General features: G+C 47.4%; 2 protein-coding genes across 2 annotated transcripts in view; one reads left to right on the forward strand and one right to left on the reverse strand.

Annotated features, from left to right (window-relative positions):
- Positions 1–11,730, reverse strand: part of LOC142259343 (uncharacterized) — a 30,246-nt gene extending 18,516 nt beyond the window's left edge. Inside the window, exons 1-4 of the mRNA XM_075331807.1 lie at positions 11,611–11,730; positions 11,302–11,481; positions 11,096–11,219; positions 10,915–11,012 (exon numbers count right to left, since the gene is read on the reverse strand). Of these exons, the coding sequence (XP_075187922.1) occupies positions 10,915–11,012; positions 11,096–11,219; positions 11,302–11,481; positions 11,611–11,688 (480 nt within the window). The 5' untranslated portion in view covers positions 11,689–11,730. The remainder of the gene's footprint in view (positions 1–10,914; positions 11,013–11,095; positions 11,220–11,301; positions 11,482–11,610) is intronic.
- Positions 1–22,819, forward strand: part of LOC142259342 (uncharacterized) — a gene marked incomplete at its 5' end in the record, with an annotated part of 71,414 nt that overhangs the window by 37,067 nt on the left and 11,528 nt on the right. The gene's annotated exons all lie outside the window — the stretch shown is intronic.

Consider the following 22,819-nt stretch of genomic DNA (forward strand, 5'->3'; position numbering starts at 1 on the left):
CTACACAACTCTCCACAATGGATCCCACAAATATTTTTCCATAAGGTAAATGCATTATTCCGGGAATTGATCTGGAGCTGAAAGATGCCGCGCATTAGGCTCGAGACCCTGCAGAGGGATAAAAGTAGTGGAGGTCTGGCGGTACCCAATCCATGGGTTTACTATTTGGTGGCTCAGCTTCAGCACATTAGGGGATGGGAGGACCCTGGAGGGGGGGGCACAGTATATGATTCTACAACAATATTTTCACTCCACTAGTCTATACGAGGTTCTTGAGGCAGGAGGCTTCGGAGCTGCTGCTAATAGTTGCCAAACCCTACTACTAATCCAAAAACTTTGGGATAAAACTAAAAAACTACAAGACATTCAGGGAATTTCACAATACACCTCTATATGGAAAACTCCATGGTTACCTAACTTGCATCATCATTTAGAGGGGTTTGGGAGCTGGGCTTTGAGAGGGATAAATAGATTCACCCATATTGTGGAGGGGGGGGCAACTCAGAGGCTTCCCTCAGTTGCAAGCGGAGTTTGGGATCCAGAATTCGGAGTTTTATAAGTACTTGCAACTGAGACATGCCTATCAGGCAGAAATCTCTATTACGGACAGAGCATTGGAGCAGAACAAAGTCATGCAACGCATAGCAACCTCTAGAGGCTCAGCGGGAGTGATCTCTCGTTTATATTGGGATCTATTATATTTGGTCCACCGGAACTTTCCAGTAAACGCAAAAGAAAAATGGGAACGAGCTATAGGACCTATTCAGGACAACCAGTGGGTAGAAATTTTAGAAAGAATTCCTAGTCTATCATTGGGGGAGGCATACAGACTGTCACACCTGTACGTTATTCACCAAGTATATCGCACTCCTAGATTCCTGTTTGATATCGGAGTCAGAACTGACCCCTTCTGCCCGCGATGCAAAATATGTTCCGGAGATCTATTACATATGATGTGGTCGTGTCCTGATATTGACCATTACTGGAGAGAGGTGACAGAAATAATCGATAGAGTATATACGATAGAGACGAGCTTAACTCCCTTTGTATGTATTCTGGGATACATGGAGGATTTACCTTTGAAGGAGGAGGGCAAAGTGGCCGTATCTAGACTATTATATATTGCCAGGAAACTAATCGCTCATCACTGGATCTCGGACCACAGTCCTACAATATCTGAATATGTCAAAAAAGTTAATTGGGTGATAAATGTGGAGAAAAGTATATACCGGAAAAGAAATGGCGTCATCAAATTTGAAAAAATATGGGCACGATGGATAGACAGGTCAGGGTTGGCTTCGAGGGAACTGATTAGGTTTAGATTGGGCTTACTCTAAATTGATAACAAGGGGCAAAGGTGGAGAAATTTCTGCAGAACTTATCTATAATGATGACGGAGGTTTGGGGAGAACAGAGAGCATGGGAACAGGTTAGAGTCTTCATCAAAAATGACATTCAAATGTGTACAATGCCAAACAAAGCAAAAGCTCAAAGAAAAACAAAAGTCTAATTGGATTAATTGATAAATGTAATAATGGTACTTAAGAACTTTTGTCTAGGAATGTGTGGAGCTGCAGATTTAACATTATCTCTCCTTTCTACAAGACTGTTTAATGTTTGTTGGGGAGGGGAGGGTTGGGAGGGGGGTAGAGGCTGGGTAGCGGCTGGGTAACCTCCAATGTTTATTTGGTTGTAACTTGTAAAACTTTCATAAAACCATTTAATTTAAAAAAATAATTTACAAGACCATTTACAGCTTCCTACATTACAGAACTGCAATGTATCCGTAATACAATGTGTGCTGTATGGTGGAGCTGGTGGGAATCTGATGGTTTGTGCAGACACAGACCTGAATGGACGAGTCTCCTCTGATTTACGGAAGGCGTGGGATGCTGGGATTATTCTCACACGCAGATTCAGTCATTGAGAAAGAAAAATCCCCATCTGCACCGCCACATCCAATAACAATGGTCTGAGGGCGAGACGTTGTGTTATTTTATGGACAGCACTGAAAGTACATTAGTGTGAACGAGAACTTTAAGGAGGTAATGTAGATCCAAAGTAGTATGCAGAGTTTCACTAGTATGGCAAAAACAAAAAGATTTAAAATGAGTAAGAAACAAAAAAGTGCTCCTGTTTTGCCCCTTACCGGCTTCTGTAGCCCTCAGCGAGTGACGTCACCCAGCTCTCCCTTGTACGCGGTCACTGGAGGAAGTAGTTTTCCGTCCGGAACTCTCTCTGTACCGTGTTTCACCACCCATATTAGAGCGCCCACTGCTCCCATCAGATCCACGGTGTCTCTAAGCACACTTCTAAGGAAAATCTGTTCCTGTGTATCCAGCCTTTACACCGCTGACCACCACTGCAAGGCAAGTGACTATACCGGCTTCTCCTGCACCAGGCAGATCTTTAGTCATTTTGTTAAATCTGGAACTAGTCAGACTACCTTTGTATATTTACAGCCTGTTAATCCTCCTTTGGACACCACATCTAATCCAATCTGGGCATTACATATTTGGACACCCCAATCAGACAGCCCCTATATGCCAGGCATTAGGATCACTGTACTATCCTATCTTGTAACAGTATTACCTAATCTTAACCTCCCCCATTCACTGATTTTATTCCCTTAAGGCCCAGTCACACACAACGACTTACCAGTGTGAGGAAAGAGTTAACCTTTTTCACTGACTTAGAAAATAATAGAAATTCTTTCTCCCTGGCAAGACCAAACCAGACTTATTTGCGTAATAAACTGTGAGACCAACCTCAAGGACGCAGAATGTTTTGACTTAGAGACGACTGAAAAACATCTTGTTATGGGAGTATAAGTCATTATATTAATTTCTCTTGCTGGGAATATGCAATCCACGCCTTAATGCATATGTATGTTGCATAGTTACGCCCTAATCAACTTTGTATAACTTTGTAATGTAAACAATACCAATACACTTTCTATTCGGAGCCGCACATCTCTAGTCTTATGTGTATAACGGCGTCCGCTTGTTTTCATTGAGACGGAGTAGCAGGGGGGGGGGGGGGTCACCGGTACCCTCTCTGCATTCGGACATCGCTGGCAACAGCTGTGACCGTTAGGTCAACCTAACATTATCTGGCGCCCGAAAAGCAGGGACCCGTGTTTCTAATCCCAGGACGCAGTGGACTATCTTGCCATTCAGAGGAGGGGTGGACCAGACGTGGGGACCAGAAACACCTGGCCAGGTAAGAGTTGAACCTTATTCTTCTCTTTATGCTCCCCACATCTGATCTCCCCTCTCCTCAACGCGCAAGAGGTACACTGTGAGTAGATACTGGGTTATTGGTGGGTTTCTATTGAACTCTGAGAGAGCCTTGCCAGCTGATGTTTTCTGTGCCTTGTTTGGTTGTTTGTTTGTTTCTCTGTGTTTCTCTGCCTCTCCGTGTGTCGCGTGTCTGCTCTCCTGCGCTTTACTTCTGTGCTGTTGTCCTTGTTGGTTGTCATAGATCAGTGAGTGTTGAAAGGGAATAGTGTACCTGCTCTGTCCAATGGATGTGATATTCACTGCCCTAGTGTTAGTGGGAATAGCCCTGTTTGCCATTGCTATCGGATATAGAGTGTATCTCTGGTACAAGAAGGGTAACCCAGCACCATTCAACATTCTCAGCCCCCTCTGAAGTTAGGACACCACCTTTCAGTAGGAATACAGATCAAGAATCAGTCTTTGGGTACTTCCAGGAAAGGTGGTTCTAGACCTCACCTTAGGTAGGAATACAAAAGGAGTTAGTCTCTGAGTATCTCCAGGATAGGTAGGTTTAGTCCAAAGGACGTTCAAGGGTCTAAAAGCTGAAGAAGATAGAAGAAGAAGAATGGGGCAAGGAATATCAAAAGACAGAAGAGCTGGATGCACCCTGCAACATCTCATTACGTGTTATCATGGCAAAAGAACAGCCAGTCAGTCCAAGGAAGTTTTTAAGACATTTGGATTGAAGGGGAAGGATCAATTGGACCCCAACAAATGGGACACAATAAGAGCTACTAGAGCAGGAGTAATAGCAGATAAATCATGGACTAAACTAGTCAGAACTCTTTCTGACATGGCAAAAACAGCCCACGATCAAGGTTGGATATACCATGAAGAATCAGACACATGGGAAGAAGCTGGGAAGAAGGCTAATAAGGATCAACAGCAGCTTCCTCAGTACCTGTCAGCTACTCCTGGAACAGCTCCAAAAATAACAGGATTCCCGGGATGGACCTGCACAAACTGTGGCCAACAAAATCCGGACTGGAGTGAAACATGCCTAGCCTGTGGAGCCCCACAGCACAAGCTACAAGCCACAGCACCAGTGCCTCTCTATCCCGTAGTGGAAAGAAGAGTCCTGATAAGACCACCTGTTAATCCACAAAACCCAGATGCTCCCAGAGATGCAGTTCCTCGTACGTATGATGACTACGTACCCTGGACTCCAGCCGAGCAGATGGCTTTCCTGCAAAATGCTCCAGACCCGACTAGAAACCCAGTCAGTTTTTCACGTTACCTGAACCAAATACAGGTCTCCTACAGAAGCACTTGGTTGGACATGGAAGGTTTGTGTAGAGTTAAAATGTCTCCCGAACTGTATGCCAAACTCACTGCCCACCTGACAGGACATGTTCCGGACAATACCCGTAATGTGGAATCGGGCCAAGATTTCATGATAAGACTCAATCTCTTCTGCGCCCAGGAGCAAAGAACTAAGGGCACAATGGGACCAGTGCATCAAGGTCCTGTGGAGAATGTCAGCTCATTTTACTACAGATTGATGCAGTCATTCGCAGATGAAGGGCTGGACTTACAAGCGGGTGCAATATGTCGCCTGATGGTAAGATCCTTCATGGATGGAATACATGCACCTCTGGCAGAAAGATTGAAAGCGTGCTGCCCAGAATGGAGAAACATGGAAGACATAGATCTTCTAGTCAACAAAGCAAGTGGCTTAGAAACCGACGCAAAGGATAAAAGGAGCAACAAGAAAGTTGTCATAGCAGCAGTGGACGGTCAGCCAGAAGGTACAAGAAGGAAGGCACCGACCTGCTACTATTGTGGGAGTCAGAGGACATGTGATCAGAGACTGTAGAAAGAAGAAGAGGGACACTCAAAACCAACCCGACAGTCAGGAGGAGAAGACTGCCTGACTTGCGGCAGCACGGGATAGGGATGCCAGAGGCCCATTTATACACGTCCCCCTTCACATTGGCAACAAGGAAATAAGAGCTTTGGTGGACTCAGGAGCCTCACGCTCCTGAACCCCAGGAACCTAGTGCCTGAAGGATCCATCTCATCTGAAGCTACTGTAGTATCCGGATTTGATGGACAAGCCCAGATAATCCCAATAACACATCCACTGAAGGTGAAACTGGGACCACACATGTTCGTGTCTAAATTCTTAGTGTCCCCCCTGGGTGGAGATGCCCTAGTGGGAGCAGATCTACTATCAAGACTACAAGCTCAGATTGTCTACAATGAAGATGGATCTGCTATCCTGCAAATTCCAGAAGATATCCCAGAAGAAGTCCTGTGCACCCTCCAGATGATAGAAGATCAACCAGAATCTGAAGTTACACATGAAGTAAACACGGACCCAATACTTCTACAAGTTCCTGCAAAACTCTGGTCCACATCAAAAACTGACCTCGGCACACTACCCGTGCCCACAGTAAAAGTTTCAGTCAAGCCTGGAATTACGCCACCGCAGCTGAGACAATCCCCCCTCCCGCTACCTCTCGCAGTACATCTACCAGTACGTGGATGATTTACTACTGTGCTGCCCTAGTGAAGAGGAAGGCTTACATTTCTGGCAGAAGTAGGATGCAAAGCAAGTAGAGATAAATGCAGACGGTGGATTCCCAATGCGTCACTACTCATGCAACCGCTGTATGATTGCACAAAGAATGTTCCTTTCTCCCTTACAGAAGAAGCTCGACAAAACTTTCAAAAGCTCAAGGAACTAGTGATTGATGCACCTGCTCTGGCACTACCAAACTATGATCTCACCTTTAATCTGTTTGTAGCAGACCTTCAAGGATTTGCCGTAGGAGTACTCACCCAGAAGACGGACAAACATCACATAATCGGGTGCTACTCCTCTCAACTTGACAACGTCACAAAAGCAGCACCAACCTGTGTCCGTGCTGTTACAGCAGTTTCAAACATACTGAAGAAAGCATCTGAAATCTCACTCGATTTCCCGACTACCATCCTTACCAGCCATTACATCTATGCTGTTCTCAATCAAGTGCAGTTGAAATACCTCTCCATGGCAAGACAAGTCAGACTCCAGTGCACGCTGTTGCTACCCCCAAACATCTCATTTGCTCGAGTTACAAGTCTAAACCTTGCTGATCTGCTGATCTTTACAAGTTTAGAGGGGGGGACAGAAGAGAGGACAGAAGAGAGTGACAAACGTACCAGCGCACCATTTGATCATGATTGTCAGGAACTCATTGAACATGAGGCAAAGCCCCTGCACAATATACAGGCAACACCGCTTACAAATCCAGACTTTGAACTTTTTGTGGATGGTAGCAGATACGCTGATGAAGCAGGCAAGTTCCACGACGGATTTGCAGCAGTGACTCTATATGCAGTCTTAGCCAAACAACCGCTACCTCCACGCATATCTGCTCAAGAAGCAGAACTTCTTGCTCTCATCTGGGCAATTGAGTTTCTGGAAGAACGAACGGCGAACATCTACACGGACTCAGCCTATGCACACGGCATTGTGCACGATTTTGGCACTATCTGGCAGACAAGAGGATTCCTCATAGCAACAGGAAATCCCATCAGGCATGGAGCCTCAGTGAAGAAACTAATGGAAGTAGCCTTGATACCAAAACAGCTAGCAATCATAAAGGTTGCTGCCCACACCAAGGCTCAAACACCCGAGGCAAGGGGGAAATCGCTTGGCCGATCAAACAGCAAAACAAGCAGCCTTACTCCCTTTGAAGGAGACGGAAACAGTGTCAACGACGGAGGAAGAAATGCAGAACCTCTTTGAGACACAACAAAACGCCTCTGAAGAAGAAAAGGCCGGATGGTGGGCCAAGGGGGCAGAAAAAGTGGAGGGGATTTGGCGCCTAAACGGACTTCACGTCCTGCCACGCAGTTGGTTCCCTGCCATTTTCCAAGTACTCCACTATCCCACACACAGTAGCACAAACTCAATCATGAACCAGATGCAACCATATTGGATAGCCCCCGGCTTCAGACAATACGCCTCCCAGAGAATAAAAGCTTGTCACATCTGTCAACAACATAATCCAGGCCAGCTAACTAAAACCCCGCAAAGACACATGCCAAAGACGTTTGCCCCATTTCAAAGAGTACAAATAGACTATATACAGTTGCCAAAACATGGCATCTACGAGTTTGTACTTGTCTGTGTAGACCTCTTCTCAGGATGGCCAGAGGCCTATCCTGTAAGCTCAGCCACGGCCCGAATTACAGCAAAAAAATTGGCCTGTGAGCTGGTGCCTCGGTTTGGACTCCCTGAAGTCATAGAGTCAGACCGAGGTACTCATTTCACTGGACACACTCCTTACCACCCACAGTCATCAGGGAAAGTGGAAAGGTTAAATGGAACTCTAAAGCTCAAACTAGCCAAGGCAGTGGAGGAGACTGGTAGACCATGGACAGAATGTCTCCCCATAGCTCTTTACTCTATAAGGACTACCCCGCAGGGAAAGCACAGGCTCTCACCCTTTGAAATACTCTTTGGTAGTGCACCCAGATTAGGATGCTACTTCCCACAGGAGTTACACCTGCAATGTGATAGCCTAACGTCTTATGTTGTTTCCCTGCAGAAGAGACTAACTGAAACCCACCAAAGGGTCTACTCTTCTCTACCTGATCCTGATGCCATTCCAGGAACCCACTCTCTAAAGCCTGGTGACCGGGTCTACCTAAAGAAGCATGTGAGAAAGACCCTTGAGCCACAATTCGAAGGGCCTTTGACTATCCAGCTGACCACTCCAACCTCCGTCAAACTTGAGGGGAGATCGACATGGGTCCATGCCAGCCACTGCAAGAAGGCCTAATACTGCTGATAAGTATTTCTATGTGTACTCCCTTTTTGGGGCCTTCTACACCACGGCAGAATTCATTTGAGACCCATCATGAAGTGTTAGCTGAAAAACTTGAGATCACAGACTGCTGGATATGTACACACGCACCTGTGACAGCCTCTTCCATGCCATACTTAGCCATACCAGTCCCAATAAACGAAGTGTTTCAATGGGGAGGCTGTTACAACAGACTATCAGTGTTCCAAGTGTTACTCTGTTTACTAGTTGCTTATGTAGTGTTCAAGTTGCTAATGGCTTTGTTTTCCCGCTGCTTGAAACAATGTAGATACAATGATTATTCAGCACCTGTATGAAATCACTAATATGCCTTTTTTCTCTTCTCTACTCTTTCCTCTAGAAATCACCTTGGCGTATCATGATGAGACTCCTATCGAGAGGCATGCAGGCAGTCCTGGGTGACGGATGTGAGACGACACTCCCTGAGCAACCCGCGGCTCAGAAAGTATCTGGAGGCTAGCCTGCTCTCTCTATAGTCCACAGCTTCTCGATGGCCCCCTGTCCATCAATCACGCCAATAGGGGGGATTGTGAAGAAAGAGTTAACCTTTTTCACTGACTTAGAAAATAATAGAAATTCTTTCTCCCTGGCAAGACCAAACCAGACTTATTTGCGTAATAAACTGTGAGACCAACCTCAAGGACGCAGAATGTTTTGACTTAGAGACGACTGAAAAACATCTTGTTATGGGAGTATAAGTCATTATATTAATTTCTCTTGCTGGGAATATGCAATCCACGCCTTAATGAATGTAGATTAATGAATATGTATGTTGCATAGTTACGCCCTAATCAACTTTGTATAACTTTGTAATGTAAACAATACCAATACACTTTCTATTCGGAGCCGCACATCTCTAGTCTTATGTGTATAACGGCGTCCGCTTGTTTTCATTGAGACGGAGTAGCAGAGGGGGGGGGGGTCACACTCACCGGTACCCTCTCTGCATTCGGACATCGCTGGCAACAGCTGTGACCGTTAGGTCAACCTAACACCAGCGATCCCGAAAACGATGCGACCTGATAGGGATCGCTGGTAAGTCGCTGGGAGGTCGCTGGTGAGATGTCACACAGTCAGACCTTACCAGCGATGCAGGAACAATACAGGTCGCAGTAGTGACCTGTATAACGATCTCAGCAGTCACTGTGACCCTGTCACACAGTGTAAAACACAGCGATGTGTGCTTCCCAGCAGGACATCGCCTTTGAAGAAAATGGCCTGGACCATTCTGCAACGACTAGAGATCTCACAGCAGGGGCCTGATCGCTGGTAGGTGTCACACATAACGAGATCGCTAACGGGATGCGTCACAGAAACCGTGACTCAGCTGCGATCTCGCTAGCGATCTCGTTATGTGTGATGGTACCTTTAGGCAAGATTCAGCCATACACCCTTGTTGCCCTTTCAGAGTCCACTATCTAGGGAACTACAAACCCTATCTCCATCTGGGAACCCAAAAAGCCAAGTTTATATCTATGACCCCACTGTAATCCATTACCCCCTCCCCCTCTCCCCCCCCACTTTTTTGTTTCATACTCATTTTAAATCTTTTTGTTTTTGCCATACTAGTGAAACTCTGCCTACTACTTTGGCTCTACATTACCTCCTTAAAGATCACTCAATTAACCTCCAAAACTGCAGGTATCCAAAATATTTTTAGTATTTATATATTTATACATATTTTATTCAATTCCCTTCTCACTGTGTTTCCTTTATTAGCGCAGCAGTCATATACATAATCCCGTTTTGTATTTTTACCCTGACAGGTTCACACGGACCCTGTCCACTGCTTGCAGCTTTCAAAATTGTGAGACTAGCTATCTTCTCAATAAACCTCATTTGTTTCAGAGTTGATAGAGTTGATACAGTCCCCTTTCATCTTTTTCCGTGAGCGCTAGTGTTATCTTTTAGGGTACTGTCACACTTTAGTGATGCTCCAGCGATCCAACCAGCGATATGACCTGGTCAGGATCGCTGGTGCATCGCTACATGGTCGCTGGTGAGCTGTCAATCAGGCAGATCTCACCAGCGACCAGTGACCAGCCCCCAGCCAGCAGCGACGCGTGGAAACGATGCTGCGCTTGGTAACTAAGGTAAATATCGGGTAACCAAGCGCTTGGTTACCCGATATTTACCTCTGTTACCAGCGCACACTGCTTAGCGCTGGCTCCCTGCACTCCTAGCCAGAGTACACATCGGGTTAATAAGCAAACCGCTGTGCTTATTTACCCGATCTGTACTCCAGCTACGTGTGCAGAGAGCAGGGAGCCGGCACTGGCAGCCTGAGAGCGGCGGACGCTAGTAACGAAGGTAAATATCAGGTAACCAAGAAAGGGCTTCCCTTGGTTACCCGATATTTACCTTGGTTACAGCTTACCGCAGGCTGCCAGACGCCGGCTCCCTGCTCCCTACACATTCAGATCGTTGCTCTCTTGCGCACAGCGATGTGTGCCTCACAGCGGGAAAGCAACGTCTAAAAAATGAACCAGCACTGTGTGTAATGAGCAGCGATCTCACAGCACGGGCCAGATCGCTGCTCAGTGTCACACACAGCGAGATCGCTAATGAGGTCACTGGTGCGTCACAAAAACCGTGACTCAGCAGCGATCTCGCTATGTGAGAAGTACCCCTTAAACTGAACGAGAACTAAAAGGAATCAAAGCTCTTATATCTCCTAATCCTGCCATCTCCACCGCTCTCATTACACAAGCATAACACATATAATACTGGAGGATAAAACAAGACTGAGCACAAGACCTTCACAGCCGTCTACACATCATAGGGAGATTTCATGGCCCCTTCTCTCCATCTACCTGATGATCCTGAGGAACATCGGGATCTTCTTGTTTACAGTCCTGTGGGAGAAGATGACAGGGACATCTCTCTGGTGTTGTCCTCTTACTGGATAGAACTGGAGGAGACACATACAGGGACTGAATTCATTCCTTACATACAGATAATTATAGGCCGTGTGTATTTAGTCCTGTCTATTACCTGGTGATGTGAGGGGCTGGGGATCCTCCATCATGACGTCCTTGTACAGATCTTTGTGTCCTTCTAAATACTCCCACTCCTCCATGGAGAAATAGACGGTGACGTCCTGAGACCTTATAGGAACCTGACACATACAATGATACCGTCATCCCCCGATCCCTTCATAGCGTTACTGTATAATGTCCCAGCATTCCCAGCAGTGTCACCTCTCCAGTCAGCAGCTCAATCATCTTGTAGGTGAGTTCTAGGATCTTCTGGTCATTGATGTCCTCCTGTATCGGGGGGTGAGGTGGAGGCCCCGTGATTGGGCTCAGGGGTCTTCCCCATCCCTCAGACACAGGGGCCTGACAGCGCTCACTAGAGGTCTTCTTCACTACTGTGTAATCCTGGTTATGGAGAGACACAGTAATAAATCTCACTCCAGACATTTCCAGAGTCCTCACCTCTCCAGTTCTGTCCATCTGTTATTCGCATAGATAAGAATGATGTAATGTGACGTCATCAGAATCTCTCACCTCTCCAGTAAGCCGGAAGAGGATCTCTAGGGTGAGGTGGAATATCCTCTCCGCCATCTTGTCCCTGTCCATATCCATCCTTCACGGGGCAATCAGGAGAATTCTCTTCTATAGAATAAAACCACTGAGAGGATCCGATATTATAAGGACCTGAATGGGAAGGAGATGAGCCGATATGTAACATTAATCGAGATAATAATGAAGGGACGATATTATTTCCAATGTATGTAAAGCGCTTAATAGCGCTATATGAATGAATAAATTTATATGAATAAAAAATTAAAATTAAATGAATAAAATTATTATTGTTATTATTATTATCATCATTTGGGCAGTAGAAAAAATTTCAACATGAAATGAAGTTGCACCTAAAATGGTATCAATGAAAACGTCGGCTCATCAAGCAAAAAACAAGTCGTCACTCAACTCCGATGTCGGAAAATGGAGACACAAGCTGATTTTCTTTTTTTTTTTTTTTTTTTTAGAAAACTCTGATTTTTATTTACTCCTAGAGATGAGTGAACCTGGAGTTCGGTTTTCGGTACAAACTCAGACTTCTCCAAGATAGCAAAGTTCAGGTTTGGAGTTCGGGGCTTCACGTATGGAAACCGCTCTCGTGTTATCAGATGTATTGTGCACCAAGAAATAAAACTGAAAAGACCCCTGTTAGTGATCGGTTTATGGCTGCATGTGGGCGGAGACCGGAACTGCCAATCAGTGACTTCAAATAAAGTGCAGGTCAAGTCCAGAACTGAACTTTGCAAATGTTCAGCTGGACCAGCAGAAGCCGAACGTCCACGGGTCCGCTCATCTCTAGTCACCACTGAGATAAGAAATGTCTGATATTGCCGTAATCACACTGACCTGGAGAATCACGCTGACCGCTCACTTTCAGCACATCGTGAACGGAGTAAAAAGAATGATGAAAAAAAAATTTTTTTCACCATTTCACCGCACTTGGAATTTTTACTTAATTTCCAGTAGATTTTATGGTAAAATTAAAACCTATGAGTCATTTAAAAAAAAAACAACTATCCTTTATACGGCAATGTGGGTGGAAAAATAAAAGAGCAGCGCAGCTACACACAATCATGTAGCAACAGAGATGAAATCCAACCATCTTTACATAAGGCACAGACGGTTTATTACTGCCTCTGTCTTCTCTGTCACTGTATACATTGGTGTAATGAATGGTGAGGGACCTGACAGTGACACAGATCTCTGTGTGAGAGGCTATGCACCATCGGTACTTGCCAACTGTAATTGTTTGGGGTCTGGTGAGTGCAATTATTTTTTTACAAGGTGTATTTTTGGATGAGGGCTTATATTTTATGTATACTCAAAAAAAGCCCCCAAAAATCCTACTAGGGCTTATTTTCAGGGTACGTCTTATTTTCGAGGAAACAGGGTAGAAAGAGCAGATGGTGCTTCCTCCCCCATATACAGAGGATATGGTCACCGCTGAGTCATTATATCAGCCCCAGTTACAAGGGAAGGAAGATGAAAATAAATACTGATTTGACCCCCCCCCCCCCCGCCCCCTTCCAAATGTGTGACATATAGGAGAATACCACTGTCAATCCAAATCTCTGTTATTAGCCCCAACCAGGTAAAAAACAGCCATATATACAAAATAAGAAGTGTTACTAAATAGCTATGAAATATGTAAATGTGATCATAGACATATATTGAGACGGCGTCCAGCTTTCAGTCATAGGGGTGGCACCGATGCGGTTTTAGTCACTGCTCAGTATACCGCGCTCTCGACACTGACTGACAGCAGGTTCCAATGCTCAGCGGCTGTCAGTCAGTGTGGGGGCAGGGTATATATGTGGTAATAACAGACATTTCCCTTATTTTCAAACTTGTATTGCTCGACATCAGACACAATGCTGAAGTTGGTTTCTTAATCATCCAGTTTCTTATTCGAGGCTGAAGTTGGTTTATTTTTTTTTTCAGTTTTTATTGTTTTGTTTTTTTTTACAGGTTTAACAACAAACATAAAAAAATCACAATAATAAAATACAATACAGTGCGGAGCCCTGATGTGAATACACTTAAAAGCAGCAAAAAAAAGTATCAAACTAACACAAAATGGGCATCAAAGTGACATCAAAGCTCTTTATTCACAAGGGTAACAGGAAAAAATGCACCATACAATTAATTGTGCAGCTTTTCCTGAGTACACAGATACCTCATAGGTGCTGGAAATCAAATGTTTGGGTGCACGGCAGGGCTCGGAAGGGAAGGAGCGCCATTTGACTGTAAAATTGGCTGGATTCATTAGCGAATGACATGTCGCATTTGGAGAGCTCCTGAGGTGCCTAAACAGTGGAGCTCCATCAAAAGTGATCACATTTTGGAAAGTAGACCCCCTCAAGGACTTTATCGAGGGGTATAGTGAGCATTTTGAACCCACAGGTACTTTATAGAATTTAATAAACTTAGGTCGTCATGTTGAAAATTTTCTTCATTTTTTTCACAAAACTGTTGCTTTAGCACCAAATTTCTCACTTTTTCAAGCGGCAACAGCAAAATGTGGACGCCACAGTTTGTAATCCAATTTCTTATGAGCGCAGTGATACCCCACATGTGGCTAAAAACCTCTGTTTGGACAAACGAGAGGGCTCATAACAGAAGGAGCACCATGTGAATTTTGGAAAAATTGAAAAAAATTGCGAGCACCATGTCGCATTTTCAGGACCCCTAAATTACCTATAAAGCAGAAACCCCCACAAGTGACCCCATTTTTAAAACTAGACCCTCAAGGATTTCATTTGGGGGTATAGTGAGCATTTTGAACCCACAGGTACTTCACAAAAATGTTGCTGTAGTGCCAAATTTCTCACTTTTAGGCTATGTGCCCACAACCAGGTGACACTGTGTCTAGACGCAATGTCAGCTTTCGTGCAGAGATGTGAGTATTGTCCACTGGAGAACGCAGCTGCCCGGGCCCACGATCCAGGTTCAGGCTGCTGAGGACTTTAGCTCTATTTTCTCTTTGGACGAAACTCTCGTCTCCACAGCATAAATTGACATGCTGAGGCTCAGGAAGCCGCGCTGCAGGTCAGTTTATGCTTAGGAAAAAAACAAGCAAAGTGGGCAGGAGATTTCCAAAAATCCTTCCATTGCGCTTGTACTGCACAGCGCAGCATTTTGGACGCAGCGAAAAGACTGTGTCCAAAACGCTGAAAACACTGATCGTGGACACAGCCTAAAAAGCTAGGATGGATGGATGGATGGACAAACACATATCTAATGTCCCACCCCCCAGCATAATCTAAGCTGGCACCCTTTAGTGACTTTCATGTGGCAGTGAAGGGTGTTTACCTTATATTTAGCCAAAAAATAAATAATTAAATAAACCTATGTGGGTTCTCCCCATTTTTGATAGCCAGCTAGGGTAAAGCAGATAGCTGAAGCCTGCAGATCACAGTTGGCAGCTTCACCTTGGCTGGTAATCCAAAACAGAGGGCACCCCACGCTGTTTTTTTTTCTAAATTATGAGAAATAATAATTAAAAAAAATGGGTTCCCCCCAAATTGGATCACCAGCCAAGGTGAAGCTGACAGTTGGCGTCTGGTATTCTCAGGGTGGGAAGGGTCATGGTTATTTGGCCCTTCCCAGCCTAAAAATAGCAGACTGCAGCCGTCCCAGCAGTGGCGCATCCATTAGATGTACCAATCCTGGCACTTCACTCTGGCTCATCTCGTTGCCCTGGTGCGGTGGCAAACAGGGTAATAAATGGGGTTGATACCAGCTGTGTAATGTCACCTGGCATCAAGCCCTGGGGATAGAACCGCTCTGCGTATGCAGCCGATATTTTTCAGAAGATGAGTAGGGATCGCGAGGAAGGAGCAGCAGCTGGTATCAGGAGACCGGGGGAGGACCGGGGAGTGACAGGGGGTGACTTAGCTGGACCTGGGAAGGACATTTCTGTCACATCTGACATGTCACATGTGACAGAAATCAGAGGAGGAGGATGAATGCAGCGTGCAGCCACCATCTTAGATTATCAGTATGGGGAGGGTGTGTGGGGGGCACTTTGGCCAGATGGGTGGGGAGGACCGGGGGAGGGGATTTATCTCCCATCTGACATGTCTGATCAAGCAGTGCTGGCTCCTCCCTTTCTAATATGAACATGTGCCTGATCAAGAACCGGAGTAAACTGGTCTGGAACTGGACATGAAGGGGTTAATGATAATGATGATGACCCCAAAATAATAGAGACCCTGCACCTACCTCCTCCTGCAGAGCCGCACACTAGATATATGGCTGCTCTGTGCTTCCAGGACCTGTGATGATGTCACATGGAGGGGAGGAGTCAGGGGTCACATGATCAGCTCCTCAGTGTATGCAGGACTCTGCTGTGCTGGTTGTCATGGTGCTGGATGAGGGGAAGTTTATGTGTGGGGTCAGGAGGGGTTTACAGTGTGGATGTAGCAGAGCCGTGTGTGTACGAGGTGTACGGAGCGGAGCCGTGTGTGTACGAGGTGTACGGAGCGGAGCCGTGTGTGTACGAGGTGCACGGAGCGGAGCCGTGTGTGTACGAGGTGTACGGAGTGGAGCCGTGTGTGTACGAGGTGTACGGAGCAGAGCCGTGTGTGCACGAGGTGTACGGAGTGGAGCCACGTGTGTACGAGGTGTACGGAGCAGAGCCGTGTGTGTACGAGGTGTACGGAGCGGAGCCGTGTGTGTACGAGGTGTACGGAGCAGAGCCGTGTGTGTACGAGGTGTACGGAGCGGAGCTGTGTGTGTACGAGGTGTACGGAGCGGAGCCGTGTGGACCAGGTGTACGGAACGGAGCCGTGTGTGTACGAGGTGTACGGAGCGGAGCCGTGTGTGTACGAGGTGTACGGAGCGGAGCCGTGTGGACGAGGTGTACGGAACGGAGCCGTGTGTGTACGAGGTGTACGGAGCGGAGCCGTGTGTGTACGAGGTGTACGGAGCAGAGCCGTGTGTGTACGAGGTGTACGGATCAGAGCCGTGTGTGTACGAGGTGTACGGAGCGGAGCCGTGTGTGTACGAGGTGTACGGAGCGGAGCCGTGTGTGTACAAGCTGTACGGAGCGGAGCCGTGTGTGTACGAGGTGTACGGAGCGGAGCCGTATGTGTATGAGGTGTACGGAGCGGAGCCGTGTGTGTGTACGAGGAGTACGGAGCGGAGCCGTGTGTGTACGAGGTGTATGGAGCGGAGCCGTGTGTGTACGAGGTGTACGGAGCGGAGCCGTGTGTGTACGAGGTGTACAGATCAGAGCCGTGTGTGTACGAGGTGTACGGAGCGGAGCCGTGTGTGTACGAGGTGTACGGAGCAGAGCCGTGTGTGTATGAGGTGTACGGAGCAGAGCCGTGTGTGTACGAGGTGTACGGAGCGGAGCCGTGTGTGCGCGACGTGTACTGTAAAAACATTAAATATTATTAATACATCTAGCTATCATACCCATTATAATAGGACATATTGAGTGTGATGGTGGGATATGGGGGAAGTGTATCTTGCTGTACAGATTCCTATTTTAAGCTTGGTTCATTGTCCATTATTTGTACTGCTTGTGTGTACATTGTATTGTTTGTAAGTAAGTGCAAGGTTACAGCCTCTTGAGGAACTTCCGTCCCTGGGTGTGGGTGAAGGTGGGCCTAGAGTCCACCTACTGTAACCTCTTTGCTTACCAGGGAGATTCAGTCAGTCTGTTTGAGAACTAGAAGGAAGATTGAACCTCTGGCAGGAAAAAGCTGAGGCTGCGGCCAGCATGCCAGAGAGACTGTGAGAAACCCCCATTTGCCTGGAAAAGGACTGCTGGAGGATTGTGACTGATTCCCTGGACATTTATGCCATTAATGGACAATTTTACCCTCTGTTTTGTGGATTATGTTATGGACCATTTGATTTGCTTGGAATAAATGCTTTTTGTATTGTACAGCCATCTCTCGCTCTGTTGAATGTGTGATATAGGAGAAGAACCCCGTGACAACAGGTGGCAGTGGTGGGATCAACAGAGCACAGCCCAATGGAGATCCACCCACAGAGTGAGTACAGAGACTGGACCGTATCCAGTCTACAGGAGATAGCCAGAGATCTGGGCCTGAGCTACCAGGGACTGAGTAAAGAGGCCTTAATTGATCTACTGGTTGATGCGAGCCAGTCCACCTCCTCCCAGATGTCTGACGGACAAACATTGGGGACGGGGAACCCTGCTCCAAAAAGTCAGTGGGTGGTGCGGTTTGAAGAAAAAATGGCAGCTCTTGGCCCCGGTGTATCTCAGGAATATACGGAGCAGGCTGCTCGCCGAGCACAGCGGAGACAAGAAAGAATGGAGTCTGACAAAGGGAGTAATGTGAGTTGGAGTGTAAACTCAGCGATCCGGGAGCCTGTACTGATCACCCGGGCGGACTTCAAGCCATTTGATGAGGCTTCTGGAGATGTGGAAGGGTTCTTCAAGGACTTTGAGCAGCAGTGTGTCATGATGGAGGTTCCCCACTCTGGCTGGAGGCGTTTGTTAGTGGGACTCCTGAATGGAAGCCTGGCAGAGGCTTATCGCACCATTGACTCACAGCGGAACCGGGATTATAACATTGTAAAACGGACTATCCTGGATTTCCATGCCATCACCCCAGACTCACATAGGGCACAGTTCCAAGACCTCCCATGCACCACGTGGGGATCGTTTAGGATGTATGCCCATAAGATGTCCCAGGAATGTCGAAGATGGCTGGAAGCGGAAGATACTTTCACTGTGGAAGACGTTATGCAGGTATTTCTTATAGAACAATTTCTTTACAAGTGTCCCTCAGAATTATGGGAATGGGTCAGAGAGCGCAAGCCGTGCCCCTTGGATAGAGCTGGAGCCCTGACTGATGAGGCCCTTACTATCTGACCACTATAGAGGGGGCTTCTGGACAATAAGCCACAGCCTTCTCCTGCTCCTCGGCCCTCTCCAATTATATCTGCCCCTCCACGCAGCTGCAGGCCAATGACAACCACGGCTCACGATTCTGGGCCCCAACAGTTCTGACCACGCCCTGAGGAAATTACAGAGAGGAGATGTTATGGGTGCGGGCAACCTAGGCAGCTGCAATCCAATTGTCCCACAAGGATTCGGAGGGACCCCCACACACCTACATCTCGTCCGGTACATTTTGTGCACTCCATATTTCCTGAGGAAGAGTTACTACCACCTCCACCGGAGTGTACCACTGACGCCTGCACCATAGATGCCGCTGTTGGAGTGTATGGTCTCCGGCCTTTGTCACCAGGTTCTCCTACTGCCTTCTCCAGAATGCACATTGGAAGGAGTACGACGCAGAGGAGATGTTATCGATGTGGGCAACCTGGGCATTTGCAAAACACTTGCCCTGCTGGTCGTTTAAGTAATGACCTTGCACCAAATTGACCTGTTCATTCTCTACAGCCGAACTACCATCAAAGTAAGCACTTACAGGAGGTTGTGCTGGATGGACAGAGAGTCATTGGATTTTGTGACTCCAGGGCATTTCTCACAATAGTTGATCCCCGAGTGGCTCGGCCAGAGGTGATACATCATGGACCAGGGATTGTTATTGAATTGGCTGGAGGACAAAGGAGGAATATCCCAAAGGCGACTGTGAATCTGGACTTTGGCTTTGGAGTCAAGCAATGTGTGGTTGGGGTGATGAGCAGCCTGCCTGCAGATATTCTCCTAGGAAATGATGTGGGAGATCTACAATGCCGATTTGTGGGTGCAGGAAACACAGTTGGAGTAAAGGAGGACAAAAAGGGAAGCTTGTCCTTCCAACCCTATCGCTGTACAAGGGACTACCTACAGCTTCTCCATCCAATACAAGCGTGGAAGCCAACACCAGAATGCTGATGGACTGTCCCAGCAAGTAGAACCATATACTATCCACAGCTGAGCAACATGGACTTAAGTGAGATGGCCAGAGATATGTGTAGACCTCATGGCATACTCACTTATTCAGAAGAAGGGAGAGGTTGTGATGGTGGGATATGGGGGGAAGTGTATCTTGCTGTACAGATTCCTATTTTAAGCTTGGTTCATTGTCCATTATTTGTACTGCTTGTGTGTACATTGTATTGTTTTGTAAGTAAGTGCAAGGTTACAGCCTCTTGAGGAACTTCCGTCCCTGGGTGTGGGTGAAGGTGGGCCTAGAGTCCACCTACTGTAACCTCTTTGTTTACCAGGGAGATTCAGTCAGTCTGTTTGAGAACTAGAAGGAAGAAGATTGATCCTCTGGCAGGGAAAAGCTGAGGCTGCGGCCAGTGTGAAGATGTAATTTACCCTCTCACTGTATATGCTGTACAGATTCCTATTTCAAGCTGGGTTCATTGTCTTATTTGAACTACTTCTGTGTACATTTCTATTGTTGTAGGTAATCACCCCCCTAAAATGCAAGGTTATATCCTCTTGAGGCACTTCCATCCCTGGGAGTAGGGGGAGGTGGGCCTAGAGTCCAACTAGTGTAAACTCTGCTTACCTGGGAGATTCAGGCAGAGTGAGCTGAAACTTGAAGGGAGCAGGAGCTCCAGCCTGTGTGGCTGTGGACACGGACGGAGCTAGGCCTGTGTGGCGGCCCGTGGGATTGTGTGGAACTCTTTGGACTACTGTAAGGACGATTGCTTTGTAATCCGGTCCGAGGATTGTCGGGAAGGGCCCCCGAATCTGTTTTACGTTGACTTATCGTGTGCTGTTCTTGCATTCCTGTTAATAAACCTGTTGGATCGTCCCTCGGCCTCGTCCATCCTTTGCTCTGTTGTACACCCCCGTCACAAACTGGTTGGCAGCGGCGGGATCAGAGCAGAAGAGACTGGAGGACAACAGCCAATCGACGTCTGAAACCAGAACCTCAGGATACAGGAACTGGACTGTGGCGAGTCTACAAACAAAGGCCCGTGAATTAGGTGTCGGCTACAAAGGACTCTCTAAGGAGCAACTAATTGAGGCATTGGAACACGCTTGCCTGCAAGATGGCACCGAGGAACAATTTCCACAGCAAGGGGAGCAAAGACGGGAGCCGGAGGTGAATACCCAAAAAAGTCAATGGGTTGTGTGGTACAAGGAAAAGATGGCACTGCTTGGAGATGAGGCCACCATAGAAGATAAGAGGGAGGCCATGCGTGGAGCTGAAGAGAAGGAGCGCAGGATGGAGGAGATGGCATTGCTGGATAAGCAGCTCGCTGTGGAAGCCGCGAGAGGTTCCAGACAGACTGTAACCCCAGCACCCATCATGAGGGAACTTCCCAGAGTGTCCCGCAAAGACTTCAAGCAGTTTAATGAGGCTGCTGGTGACATTGAGGGCTTCTTCCAGGACTTTGAGCATCAGTGTCGATTAATGGAAGTCCCAGAAAGGGAGCGCGTCCGGCATCTGGTTGGGCTCTTAGAGGGTGGAGCTGCTGCAGCCTATAGAGCTATGGACCATCGGTGGAACTGTGAGTATGCGGATATTAAACAGACTATTCTAGAACATTATGCTGTAACGCCAGACACTTACAGGACTCAGTTCCATACTCTAGCATGTGATGAGGAAGTGTCCTTCAAGATGTATGCCCACAAACTCAAACATCTGTGGCATCGTTGGTTGGAGGCAGAGGAGGCCTTAACCTTGGAGACCGTCCTCCAGGTCCTCCTAAAAGAGCAGTTTTACTTCAAGTGCCCCGCTGAGATCCGGGAATGGGTGCGTGAGAGAAAACCAGCGACAGTGGAGGAAGCTGCTGCTCTAGCTGATGAGGTGCTCACCATCAAGCCTCAGTGGAGGGTTCTGTTGGAGGATGGAGAGACGCCTAACAGCTCCACAACACCGGATGCCCCCAGTTATTCTGTCCCCATTGTTCCCCGTTCCTCTAAGCCACCACATGTTGATACCCGTGTTAATGTGCCTCCAGTTGCTTCTACTGCACTTTCTGGAATACGCCGGGGAGAGGAAGTAACAGAGCGCAGGTGTTATGTTTGTAGGCATCCCGGGCATTTGCAGGCCTCATGCCCAGCCAGGCCATGGAGGAATCATCCTCAAACCCCTACAGCACCTTCAGGTGGGAGCCGGCCTCCAAGTTCCCCTACCCCTTACCCAAGAGGACGCCTTGGATGGAGGGAGACCCAGCTCAGATGCTATCAATGTGGACAGCCAGGGCATCGGCAAGTCTCCTGCCCAGCTGTTCAAATGAGGACTGATCCTGCGCCCAATCGGATTGTTAATTATTTACAGCCCAGCGCCATGGAGGAAGATGTGGCACCGCTATGTGAGGACTGGCCTAGTGACTCAGCCCATGTTGCACCACCAGGAGTTTACGGGGTGCGACCTGCAGTTATGACGACTTCTGCTCATCGAGGTAAGCACTTGCAGGAGGTTGTGCTGGATGGACAGAGACTTGTTGGATTTTGTGACTCGGGTGCTTTCCTCACACTGGCTGATCCCCGAGTGGTTCGGCCTGAGGCAATCCATAGAGGACCTGGGATTGTCATTGAACTGGCTGGTGGACAATGGAGGACTATTCCCACAGCCACTGTGGATCTGAGCTTTGGTTTTGGGGTCAGGCGATGTGTGTTTGGGGTGATGGGTGGTCTGCCTGCAGCTGTTCTCCTGGGCAATGATGTGGGAGAGCTACGATGCCAATTCGTGGCTGCATGAAGCCACATGTAAGTAACGCTCTGCCTGTGTGTACTTAACCAGTGACCTGTAGAGGTCCCTAGTACGTACACAAGTTGGGAGGGGGAGGGATTGTGAAGATGTAATTTACCCTCTCACTGTATATGCTGTACAGATTCCTATTTCAAGCTGGGTTCATTGTCTTATTTGAACTACTTCTGTGTACATTTCTATTGTTGTAGGTAATCACCCCCCTAAAATGCAAGGTTATATCCTCTTGAGGCACTTCCATCCCTGGGAGTAGGGGGAGGTGGGCCTAGAGTCCAACTAGTGTAAACTCTGCTTACCTGGGAGATTCAGGCAGAGTGAGCTGAAACTTGAAGGGAGCAGGAGCTCCAGCCTGTGTGGCTGTGGACACGGACGGAGCTAGGCCTGTGTGGCGGCCCGTGGGATTGTGTGGAACTCTTTGGACTACTGTAAGGACGATTGCTTTGTAATCCGGTCCGAGGATTGTCGGGAAGGGCCCCCGAATCTGTTTTACGTTGACTTATCGTGTGCTGTTCTTGCATTCCTGTTAATAAACCTGTTGGATCGTCCCTCGGCCTCGTCCATCCTTTGCTCTGTTGTACACCCCC

This window comes from Anomaloglossus baeobatrachus (genome assembly GCF_048569485.1).
Source record: "Anomaloglossus baeobatrachus isolate aAnoBae1 chromosome 5 unlocalized genomic scaffold, aAnoBae1.hap1 SUPER_5_unloc_9, whole genome shotgun sequence".
NCBI classification, from domain to species: domain Eukaryota; kingdom Metazoa; phylum Chordata; class Amphibia; order Anura; family Aromobatidae; genus Anomaloglossus; species Anomaloglossus baeobatrachus.